General features: G+C 35.9%; 1 protein-coding gene across 9 annotated transcripts in view; it reads right to left on the bottom strand.

Moving 5' to 3' along the window:
* The window catches only part of LOC105470986 (ATPase 13A3), a 91933-nt gene that overhangs the window by 18393 nt on the left and 60590 nt on the right, over nt 1-12950 (bottom strand). For all 9 annotated transcript variants that reach the window (XM_071090637.1, XM_071090636.1, XM_071090634.1 and 6 more), the window contains 10 exons: nt 11045-11169; nt 8988-9163; nt 8378-8500; nt 8214-8293; nt 7535-7577; nt 7334-7443; nt 6941-7037; nt 6109-6181; nt 4370-4547; nt 2613-2800 (listed from right to left, as the gene is read on the bottom strand). In XM_071090637.1, the coding sequence (XP_070946738.1) occupies nt 2613-2800; nt 4370-4547; nt 6109-6181; nt 6941-7037; nt 7334-7443; nt 7535-7577; nt 8214-8293; nt 8378-8500; nt 8988-9163; nt 11045-11169 (1193 nt within the window). The remainder of the gene's footprint in view (nt 1-2612; nt 2801-4369; nt 4548-6108; nt 6182-6940; nt 7038-7333; nt 7444-7534; nt 7578-8213; nt 8294-8377; nt 8501-8987; nt 9164-11044; nt 11170-12950) is intronic.

Genomic DNA, 12950 nt, shown 5'->3' with positions numbered 1-12950 from the left:
TCAGCTTGTGGCAACATATGATGTGCTGTTCATGATCCCAGATCCCACCAAGGGACTATGGTATCAAAATAAGGTACCAGAAAGGATTTCCTTCATATTCTCCTTAGTGACTCTGAAATAAGGTAGACACACATACAATATTCATCCCTAATATATATCTCTTTGTTCCTTCCCCAAACAATAACTAGAACTAACCTACAGCCACAAATCTTAAGCCTTTTTATTCCTATCCCTCTCCCTTATCCAGTTATGTCTTTAAAAGGCCACCTTATTCTGTAGGGCCTCTAGGTATCTGAACTGCTTCAACCAATTGCGGCATGCTAGATGAATAGGAAAAAGATACACAAGCCCTGAATAGGAAAGATACTGGCAATTCAGTAGTAATGCCTTCATAGACAGACAAAGGGATTAGGTAGCACAAGCAATAAACTGTAGGGCTGATCCAACAAGAAACTGCATTAAAAATTGAAGCCAAATCCAAGAAATCATGTCTAAAGGAGAGTGTTAAGAATTAAGTGCATATCACGACCCTTGAAATGAAAGCAGCTGAATGAGAAAACGTTAACTGTGAAGCTCAAGTTGAAAATAGGGAACCAAACAGACTGAAGTTAAGTTTAATTTAGATTGAAAGTGAACCAGTACAAGCAAGGAAAAAACTCAAAAGAGAGTTCCTTAAATGCCTAAGGATGAGATTAATTCTTAAAAATATAATTTCAAAATACATTTAATACATTACACACCATTTATAGAGAGCAACAACTGGCAGGTCCTAGCAAAGGACTCTGCATGGACTCCCGTGACAAACAGACAAGACGTGAAAACTAGCAGAACGTCTGCATCAACTGTACTGCTCCTTTTGTGCTTTTCAGAAGGCATGTTTTATAACAGAAAGTGCTTCTGTTTACCCACTGAGAGAAGTACACAAGCTGATTATAGGAAAGGCAATCAAGTTTTATGCTTGTATTTCTGCTAAATATAATAATACATTTTTAAATCATCCAGTGGCCAACAACAGTGTTATTTATTCTAGTAAATTGGAAATTAAACAAGAATACAAAATTTCTTAACCCTTTTTAAAAAAGTTTTCCAAACATATAGAAGATGCATTTTTAGAAACAGGCAACTAATATTCTGCCTTTCTCTTTTTTAATTGTAACAGTGTGGATAGGGTAGATCTCTAAAATTAACTTTCTTGATATAGCTGTCTTGCTTGCAAACCAGTCTGAATACCAGTTTTCTTCAAATAAAAAAAAAAAAAGCAATGTTTTTTCATAGATGTTTTTAGCTACCCTTAAATGTGTTCAATATTTCCTTGAAATTTAAAAATGTTGAACTAAAAATAGAACGTATACCAATGTTAATGATTAAATTCACCTTATAATAAGTTATCGGTAGTAAAAAATCCTTTTAGAAATACCATGGCAAATCTTCTATGGAAGGTTTTTCATCCCATAGCATGGTCCTAATACAGTTCTTAGTAACATAGTTATTAGTATGGTTATACAGCAATATATAACTAATAAATAATAACAGTTATTTTTTAAATATTTTTTACAGTTCTTAGTAACAGTCATTAGTATAGTTATATAGCAATATATAACTAATAAATAAGTAATAATATAGTAATTTTTAAAATAAGAAACATAAGTTCCAAAAAGGGGGCAAATAAAGGAAAAATTACCAGTAAGATCAGATTTTAATCTTACCTGTCTAAAATATAAAGTAATAAAACTTGCCCTACAAACCAACAGGGTAGAAGTGACAAATAAGATAACGTATGAGAAAATGCCTTATAAATGCTAATATGAGAGACAGAGACGCTAACAGTTGTGACTCCTATGACATACCGATACCTGTGACCTGGCATCTTGCCAACTAGAACACTGCCACCTCGTCATAACTACAGCAAAAGAATAATTGCTATTTGCTCCAAGATACTGCAGAAGTCTAAAAGTTGTTCCATATATTAGTGTATTCTTAATTTTTTTAATTGGCAATTTATATGTAGTAAGTGATTTTTTCCATAAACTCTAATTTTGATCAATCAAAATGGTATATTCTACTGCCATAGACAAGTCCACAAGGGCACAGGCCCCCCTTCAGCCTGTGCTAAATGGCCCTTTCTTCAATAGCATGCAAAGATACTAGAAATGAAGAATCCCAGAGGTGAACACAGGCCATACCAGTGTCGGAAATGAAGAAGATGGCCGATGCTGTGCAGACCGCCCCGGAGGAAAGTGTAATACCTACTGTTCCAGCTGAGGAACCTCTGTCTCTGCTTCCAATCCTAACTCCCTCCGCAATGGGTTGAGGAACCTCTGTCTCTGCTTCCAATCCTAACTCCCTCCGCAATGGGTTGCAGAAATAAAAGCTGCAGCCAGAGGCAGTAGGATGTGAAAAACAACAGTGTTTAACACTGGTGACTTTAACTTTAAATTTAGGGTGGCAACTACCAATGAAAGTAAAACAAAAGAGTAAACATCTAAATCACTAAGTTCATTCCATCTGTGAAGATCTGGTTTACTGTGGAAAAGACAGTTATAATTATTCTCTTCTACATTAGTTTTAAAGGGGCAAGGCAGGGTGGAAATCACAATAAATGCCAAACTTACAATTTTTGTAGCAAGGTTGCCTGAAGGGTTTTCCTTTTGAAAAGGCAATTGCCACTATGAGGTACTGAAAACTGGAAATAAAAAACACTGTGGTATTTTCATAATTTTGTATATTATGTTCATCAAGTTCGGTTTCATTGTCTAAGTGTGAAGAATTCCAAAGCAGGCTTCCGGTTGCATTACAAGCACTAGAACACATGCAAAAAATGCTTGCATTAGTAAACAGAATACTCATTTCCCAAAAGAAACCAATCTTACCTTAATTGCCCTGAATCACTATCATAACAAACAGAAATACGATGATATTTATAGCAAAAGGTCCAACAATATCAAAATAAGATATATAAAACAGGCACAAAGAGTATGAAGGGTTTTCTCTTCAGTCAGACATCTCAATCACTTAAAAAATTAGAATCAAGTAAGAAATATTTAATAAGCCCCCTCAGTTTTTTAATTTTGGCAGGAATTTTAGCAGAGTAAAAGCAGACAGAAAATGGGCTTGACCCAAGCTCTATCACTTTTCAGGGCGAACTGAGGAAATAGTATTTACTCTCTCTGAGCCTACCTCCTCGCTGGTCAGTGTTGGTACCTACATCACAAGTTGACATGGGGACTAGCAGGATGACTTGTGCAAATGCCTAGCAAGCCCCCAGTGCTTGATGGCCCTCAGTATTCTCCAGCTGTGGCTCTCTCTCATTTCTACTTTCAGGTAGGCAGGACCATGAGGCACACAAACAACTAATTATGAGAAGTCCCCAACGATCATTACTGAAGCATTAACTATAAACGCAAGTAAGTGCTCACAAAATGTGATTAACATTAACAGATGATGCTGCAAGTGAACTACGGAAAGATTCTCAAGAAAATTCCACCTCTTTTTTTCATGTGCAGTGTTTTTATGCACACATAAAAAATGTAACGTTAAATCTCTTAAAATCTTCTAAAATGTTTAAAGATAATACCTTTCAATCAAGCAAACTAGAAATAAATGTTTACACCTGAAAATTTAATTCTACAAAATTAACACATTTAATTAAAATGATGTTATAATTTGTGATCTACAGAGCACTCTACACTCTACAAATAGCAAATGCACCTAATTTATTTTTCCCCATAAGTTTCAAAATGCCATTTCCTAAACTGGGGGAAGAGAGATTAGAAGTACAAAACACTCTAGGTTTAGAAGAGGCCCCAGAGATTAATTCCAACTTTCTTATTTTACAGATAAGTAAGGCTCAAGAGCAAATTAAGAAACTGATCTAAGATCCCCATCTTGGTAGTGATTATTAGGTTTTTGCCTGCACATCTTCCCAAAGACAGGAGTGACCGTGATATACAGGCAAATACAGGCCAAATTATGCAAGTGTTTAAAGCAGTCGGCATGCAAACTTTGTCTCAAAAAACCATCTCTTGGCTCACTGCAACCTCTGCCTCCCAGGTTCAAGTGATTCTCCTGCTTCAAGTCTCCCAAGTTGCTGGGATTACAGACAGGCACCACCATGCCCGGCTAATTTTTGTATTTTTAGTAGAGACGGGGTTTTGTCATGTTAACCAGGCTGGTCTCGAACTCCTGGTCTCAACTGATCGAACTCCTGGTCTCAAGTGATCTACCTGCCTTGGCCTCCCCAAAGTACTGGGACTACAGGTGTGAGCCACCGCACCTGGCACAAACTTTTATATAAACTTCTAAACTCATTTTTATACCACACATGTTGCACATATTTTATATAGATTTTTACACAGATTGACCAACTTACTCTGATTTTGGATGCCACACTTCATACCAAGGTTGCTGCTTGACCCAAAAAAACCCCAAAGATTGAAATCCAATGCAGATGATAATCTGAGACAAAACGGAGAAGAGAAGGGCCCCAGATATAAGACCCGAAGGTGGTCTTTGTGCCACAAGTTCCTTCCAGGCAGGATTTAAACTCACTATATTGAAAAGAAAAAGAGGAAAGGTTTGTATCTACATTCATCTGTCACTACATAAGGCATAACTAGATTCATTTAGGAACTTTAAAAATTTGTTTTTGCCTAGCAATTCTTTAATATAAAAAATCTCCAAAAACCAAGTCACATATCGTACACATTTAGATAATCTGTAAAAGTAAACAGTGTAGGCTTTTTGAAAAATGCCTCAGGAATAATTTTTACATTTCTATTGAAATTCAACAGTAATATTAACAAATAAAAGTAAAACTAGGCCAGGCATGGTGGCTCATGCTTGTAATCCCAGCAATTTGGGAGGCCATAGTGGGAGGATCACTTGAGCCCAGGAGTTTGAGACTAGCATGGGCAACATAGTGAAACCCCATTTCTACAAAATAAATAAATAAATAAATAATTTTAAATTAAAAAAATAGTAAAACTAAATATAAACACAATAACTACAAAGTTGATCATCTCATATATTTAAGAGATCATTATTTTCTGAATCTTTAATTGCAAAACTAGTTAAAATAATACATACTTCTTCCTCTTACGATATTAACAATGTTTGAAGAAATATAAACATAGGAGAAACAGTTTTTAACAAGGCTTTCATTACTTATTCAGGTGGTATACAACACAAGTTTTCCACTATAAAGTTTCTATTTTTCAGCTGGGCACAGTGGCTCACGCCTGTAATCCCAGCCATTTGGTAGGCCGAGGTGGGCGGATCACTTGAGGTCAGGAGTTAGAGACTGGCCTGGCCAACATGGTGAAACCCCGATTCTACTAAAAATATAAAAATTAGCCGGGCATGGTGGTATGCACCTGTAATCCCAGCTACTCAGGAGGCTGAGGCAGGAGAATTGCTGGGACTCGGGAGGCGGAGGTTGCAGTGAGCCGAGATCGTGCCACTGCACTCCAGCCTGGGTGACAGAGCCAGACTCTGTCTCAAAAAAAAAAAAAAAAGAAATTTCTATTTTTCCCTTTGTAACTAGCACCTTGTGAAAAGATACGCTGTAATCCTGCTCCCTATCAAACTTTCACTAGTTTTATCACCTACTAAAGATAAGTGGTTCTCAACCAGAGGATTTTGCACCCCAAGGGAATATCTGGCAACGTCTGAAGATATATTTTGTTCTAATCTAGGAGACTACGGGAAAATAGGCATAAAGGACATTGTTGAGACAAATGACAAAACCTGAATATGGGTTTTGGACCAGATAATATTATATCAATGTTAAATTTCCTGATCTTCACAACTGTATTTAGTTATATAAAATAATGGTTTTGCTTTTAGAAAATATACACTAAAATTGTCAGAGGCAAAAGAGCATACTGACTCAAAACTTATTTTCAAATATTTCAGGGAAAAAAAACAATAGAGACAGAACAATAAAAAATGGGGCAAGATATAAACAACTGGTAATAAAATAATATATTTACAAGGAATCTGGAGAGGTGTGAGCTATGTTACAATTGTTGATGTAAATTTACAAAAATTTAATAAGTCACATCAGAATTTCATACACTTTAAAAATTAATAGCAAAGCAAAATACTCACTTGTAAATACCACTACCAAAATGATTGCCAGATCAATGAAGAGAAACTGGAAGTCTCCTAGGTTACTTAAGATCTATAGAAGTAATTTTAAAAACATTATTAGGTTTTTGGAATTATTTTTATAGTGTCCCCAGGTTTTATTAATAGTTTGGATTTTCCCAATAATGACAACTTAAAAATGACACTTGGACCTGCTTAAAAATTGAAATATATGTGTCTCTGAAATTAACTATAATATACATTTACAAATATTTGATTTAGTATATTAGTATAAAAGGCATCTCCTTAAAATTCGTTCAATAGGCCGGGCACCGTGACTCACACCTGTAATAACAGCACTTTGGGAGGCCAAGGCCGGCACATCACGAGGTCAAGAGACGAGATCATCCTGGCCAACATGGTTTTTTGGCGAAAAGAAAACACTAACATTTACTCAAAATATTCAACGTTGTAAATTAGTATCCTCATCTAATACCATCCCTTCTGATATTTTCTACAAATGGTAAAATGGGATAGTGTCACCATGAGTCTTTAGGATGTCAGAACACTTTGATTATAAAATCTGACAGGGTACCTGTGGCCATTGCTGTTTATACTTTTTCTCCAAATGCAAACCATTCCCCAAATTCAACAAACCACTGTTGAAACATCTTTTCTCATTTTAACTTTTTCAATCTGCTACTCAAACTACAGTAAATTGAAGGTAAATTTATAGGTACTACTCCACATAAACAATTACTAATGGATGCACTCAAAATCAAACATATATACTCAACATCTTAATTTACTGTGCACATCAAGTGTTACCTCTGCACACAAGGTTAATACTCACAGAATACAGGAGAGTCACACTGAAGTACTGGATAATGCTGTACAATGCCATAAATTTAAACACACAGAAGGAAGTTATTAAAGCAGCACGGCCTTCCCTGTGAAAAGAAATCAAACACTGGCATATGAATAAAAGCATTTTAAACTCCTTTTCCAAACCACAACTTTATCTTGACACATGAACATCAACATTCAATGGCTACAACAAAGTGCTTATATCCACCAAAAGAACTAAACTAAATGAGGAGTAGAAATCAATCTGTTACTAATAAGTTATAGCTCAAATGTGCTAATCTGCTAATATTAAACAAATTCACATTACTTTTTGTAATTTTCTCTTCTGTATTATTAGAGCAAGAGAAAAAGGGATGAGAAAAATTTTAATTTGTACTACCTGATAAGGTTTGGCACACAGGAAATACTAGGAGTTTTAGAGGTAAAGGGAGATGCCACTGAAGCTTCGAGCTCTGATAAGGAAATGCCTCCGTGTGCCCTCTTCAAAGCCTAATAATTTTAAGACAACTGGTTAAGTTTTGTGAATATGATTTAGGCTACAGTAAGAACTACAAAAGTAAATCACAAAAACTATACTTACGCCACAATCATTTGCGCCATCACCACACATCCCAACAAAATAACTAAGAAACAAAACAATGTGAAGATTTTAATTAATTTCTTAAACTACAAAACATTTACCTTATTAAGATTTTTTTATTACAGTATTATAAAGAGCTAACACACCAGGATTCCCCCAGTGGAACTACTGAATCTTTTTACTATAATGGACACAGGTGTGCTGCTTTGCAAACAGCACCAGACCGCAAGTGAAATGAGCTGGGTTATTGTCCTATTTCTGTCACATTATTGGCAAATCATTTTGGTGTCTCAATTTCCTCATCTTTAGAGCAAAGTGCTTGTGCCTACAGTCTTTAGTATGGCTACTTTTAAAGTTATCAGCAAAAATTTATCCCTTAATAACCTGAAACATAACTGTTTACTAAAATGATTAGCCACTTCTATCAAGAGAGAACACCCGAAAGAATGAAGTCATAGGTAGCACCTGGAGAAAAAACTGTGGATATTGTACTTTAGCTAAATAAAAAGCATATGAGACTTTTTAAAGAGGCACTTAAAGTTCTCGTCTACCTTACAGATCACAATTATATAAATATGAAATATTAGTATAAGAAACATATATAAAAATTATTTTTCTGATGCTGAAATGAAACCATAATTCATAAAAAACCAAAAACAAAAAAGACACCAATACTTACTCAACATTTTGCAATGCTTCTATCAACTGTGTCTTCTGATCAGGTGCCATACGAGCAAACACGGTGCCATGCAACATCAACTGGAAAAAAAATCAAATAAATTTCTTAAAAATATTGTTCACGATGTAGTCATGTGAACACATACATACACCCAAATTACTTACCTTAGGAACAAGGTCTTGAAAATGCTCCAGTATCACTGAAAATGATTTTCCATTCATTGCAAAATGATAACGAGTCATTTGAAGATCCTCTAAGCTATCATGGACCAATTTAACTGGAGTAGCCTGCGTATGAGACATTGGGAACAATATTTAGGCAGCCAAACCAAGTAAAACAATTCTATTTTAAACATATTTGTTCTAAAACTGAATTCTTTCATTTGATATGTTCCACAACACACTGAAAGCCTGACATTTATTCAAAGTAAAAAGAAACTCAATTAAATATCAGTTCCAATTTGAAACGATGCATGAACTGAGTATGATGGACCACCTGCATCATTTACCACTAGTTATTTGAAGAATATGATAAACATCTGGAATTCTTACACTTTAAAACTATGCTTCTCATCTCAGCTAAATATCAAAATTTGAACACTGAGATTCCTGGGTCTGCCCCAGTCCTAATGAAATATAATCTCTGAAAAAATAGCCCAGACTTCTGTTTTCATTTAGTTTTTGCTTTACTGTGTTTTAACGCACCACTTTTTTTTTTTCCCAGACTAAATTTAAACCAACAAACTTTAAAAGGGACAATCAAGTTTGACCTTACCTCTGAGGCAATTGCTGATGGATGACTGCACTGTGTGAGGGAGTCTGCATAATGCCAATTTATTTTGGCAACTTTCCCATCCTTTGGAGGTAATGCTTCTGCAATAATCACTTTATCCTGAGGTAGAATCATTCCACAGTCTCTGGCCACAGAGACAGCAGTCAACATATTGTCACCTAATTTTCAAAGTATTTTAAATGCATTAAAATTAAAATGGAAACATGAACGTATCAAACAAGTACTTGCTGAGAATCTACTACAGTCTCCACGACTGGGCTGGCGGAATAACGATAATGTATGGTTCTTCCCCTTAGAGTTTAAAAATCACAAAATTGGAGCGTACTTATCAAAAGAAGCCTCAAATAATGCAAGCATGTATATGCTAAAGACAACATCTCATCCACAATTTTTAAAGCCAAATACAATTCTCAGTCTTTTCCAGTCATGCACTATTTGTATCTACACAATACCTGGCACAGTGCTACACACAGAGCAGGTGGCTCAATAAGTATTTACCGAAATAACTTTGTAGTGACTAGTGGTCTGTGCAAGAACACCAGCACTATGCCATAGGAAAGGATGAATTACAAAAGCAAGATTATACAAAACAAAAAGTTAACAAAGGTAATAAGAACAGATGTAAATGAGAAACAAGAGAGACAACTTCTCAGTCATAAGAACAGAAGAGCAGCAAGGACAGGATCTTAAAGGAGAAGCAGGCAAAGGTTTGTGGATCCCACTGCTACCAAGAGCAAGATATTTCTTTCCTCAATTTCCACACATTATTTCCAAGAATATTTTCCTATGACTTTTGGTATACAAAGCCATATTCTGGCAAGGGAAAAAAATTTTAAAACAAATAAATAAAAGAGGAGGACGAGGAATGGGTGAAAAGTGCCTTGACAGAGAAGACACAAGAACTAAGAATTGCTGGGATGAGGCCGGGCGCGGTGGCTCAAGCCTGTAATCCCAGCACTTTGGGAGGCCGAGATGGGCGGATCACGAGGTCAGGAGATCAAGACCATCCTGGCTAACACGGTGAAACCCTGTCTCTACTAAAAAAAAAAATACAAAAAGCTAGCCGGGCGAGGTGGCGGGCGCCTGTAGTCCCAGCTACTTCGGAGGCTGAGGCAGGAGAATGGCGTGAACCCGGGAGGCGGAGCTTGCAGTGAGCTGAGATCCGGCCACAGCACTCTAGCCTGGGCGACAGAGCGAGACTCCATCTCAAAAAAAAAAAAAAAAAAAAAAAAAGAATTGCTGGGATGTTAACAGACTTAGTTATCTTGAGTTATATGGTAAAATCATGTTATTAGATAGATCTCAAGAGTCTAAAACACAAAAATGTATACAGACTTTCTCCATACTAGTCTTACTGAACACGTAAGTGCCATTAAGTATCTTAAATCTGATTATCTGCTAAGGAAAAAAACAAAAACCAGCTACCACAATTTTACACAGCTAAGGAGTAACAGTTATCTAATATTATTAACAGTAGAGTAACATCAGGAGAATCCCTTAGATGTACTAGAAAAAAAACAAAAAACAAAAAGCAGGCTACTTCACTAGAGTTCAAACTAGGGTAATAAACAATATCTCACATATAAAAATTTCATGCTATCAAATATCTATTAATCATTTTCTATGTACTTGACAGTTCTAAAAATTGCAAAGGACCCCAACATGAGTAAAACATAATCCTAACCCTCAAGAATCTTATATTCTAGTAGAGAAAACAAATCTACAAATAACACAAGGTATAATAAGTGCTATAAGAAATACATGAATAAACAGAGAAAACAAAAAGGAGTCAAGTTTAAATTTTTACAATGTACTTTTACTATTCTACTATATTTTCTATAAATAGGATTTGGTAGACCTCAAAAAGAATACGACGAAGTTATCTCGCACTTGGGAAAATATTCAGAGCTAAAAGAGAACTTAGGTTGAAACCACTAAAGAATATATATTATTATTTTATAACTGATTATCCCTCAATATTATGTAACTTCAACTCTGTCACACTCCATTTTGTTCTGTGTTCTTTGATAAAGTCTAACCTGTGACCATGACGGTGCGAATGTTGGCTTTATGCAAATCTTCAAGTACTGCAGGGGTTTCTTGCTTTAATTTGTTCTGCATTATAATTAATCCCATAAAATCCATGTTGTTCTCAATTGCATCTCTGCAGAAAAAGAAGTTTTAACACATAATGGTTTAGTCAAATAAGTAAGCAACTTATGTACACAAACTTAAAATATCTAAGCAATTAAAAATGTCTGTAAGTTATAACAGTTTAAAATATCTATAAATTAAAACATTTTATATGCTGAATAAACCACGTGTTCAGGAGTTCAATATCTCAATATAATAATCATTTGGAAATGTACGTCACTGTACACTAAACAATTCTAGTACTAAGGAATACTCATCTTGTATATTATCCAAAAATGTATAAGCATAAATATATTCTTTACTGCCCTCTACAACATATCCTAATTTAAATGTTCAGTGAAAAAGAAAAAACTGTGCCACAAGCACATTCAATAGTTTTTGTGGATTCATTATCAAGTCTGAGATCAATTCTATAAAACAATTACTGATCCTGAAAATGTGACACAAGAACCATTAGCAATCCAACAATGAGATCTACTTGGGACTCAGAGATAGGTCTTTGAAAATATTACTAATATAGTTATCAAGATGCTATTCTTTAAATAACTGAGTATCAAGAATGCACCGGGCACTATGCTAGTCACTGGGAGGTTAAAGACAAAAAGGGATGATCTCTACTCACAAGAAACTTGGGTGGGGAAACAGAAATGCAACCAAAGAGATGCACACAAAAATAGTATGTGCTTTAGCACTATAAATAATAGTGACGTTCTTAAGAAATCTCAGGTCAGGCATGGTAGCCCATGCCTGTAATCCCAGCACTTTGGGAGGCTGAAATAGGAGGACTGCTTGAACCCAGGAGTTTGAGGACAGCCTGGGCAGCATAGTGAGACCCCATCTCTACAAAAAATGAAAAAACAATTAGCTGGGCATGGTGGCCTGTGCCTGCAGTCCCACTACGAGGAAGGGCTTGAGGAGCGAGGGTCATTTAAGGCCCAGGTGGTCAAGTCTGCAGTGAGACGGGTTTGTTCCACTACACTCTAGCCTGAGCAACAGAGAGAGAGCCTATCTCAAAAGAAACAAACAAAAAAGGAAAACAAACAAAAAACACCTCAACTGACCTAAATTATATCATAGAAATTTTTTTCTCAATGGGGAAGGAGGAGGGTCTGAGGTCAAAGACTAGAATTTCAGACTTGGAATAACCGAACGATTTTTCTAACAAAATTCCAATAAAAGTTGCTTGAAGTATGTATCTATGAAATCTAAAATCTTTGAAACACCTAATTTCTAACAATGGGTGGTAAAGACATTAGAGAATAGTTGAGAAAATTAATATAAATGAAACTGCTAGTGGTAACAGCAGGAAAAAGCCTTGAAACCTGAAACTGTATTTCAAAATGCAAAGCTGTATCAATGTGAAGACACTGTGTCAAAAGCACTAAGCCGTTTTCCTTCAGGCACTAGTTTCTGGCTTCAGCTCGTCTTCCAACTCTCTCATATCGTATGAATGATACAGGTCATGGAAATCTGACCCTCTAGTTAGTGAACAGTCCAATATTCAAGATATAAAGGCTTAAGCTATAAGGGAAATGCTAAAACCCATTCCTACAAGGTAAAATGGAAACACAGAGGTCTCAGTGGAAGGGTAAAGAAGAAAGGGAGTAGAGAAAGAGAGGAAAGTTAACAAGGAGGGACAGAGTATCCTCAGCACAAGAAACAGTCTATCCGATGGCATGGAAGGATGTCTCAAGATGACATGCTCAAGAACTATAGGCGGCTGGACGCAGTGGCTCACACCTGTAATCCCAGCACTTTGGGAGGCCAAGGCGGGCAGATCACGAGGTCAGG

This window comes from Macaca nemestrina, chromosome 2 (assembly GCF_043159975.1).
Source record: "Macaca nemestrina isolate mMacNem1 chromosome 2, mMacNem.hap1, whole genome shotgun sequence".
Lineage (NCBI taxonomy): Eukaryota > Metazoa > Chordata > Mammalia > Primates > Cercopithecidae > Macaca > Macaca nemestrina.
The sequence above is the reverse complement of the archived record's forward strand: the minus strand, read 5'-3'. Positions and strand labels throughout refer to the sequence as shown.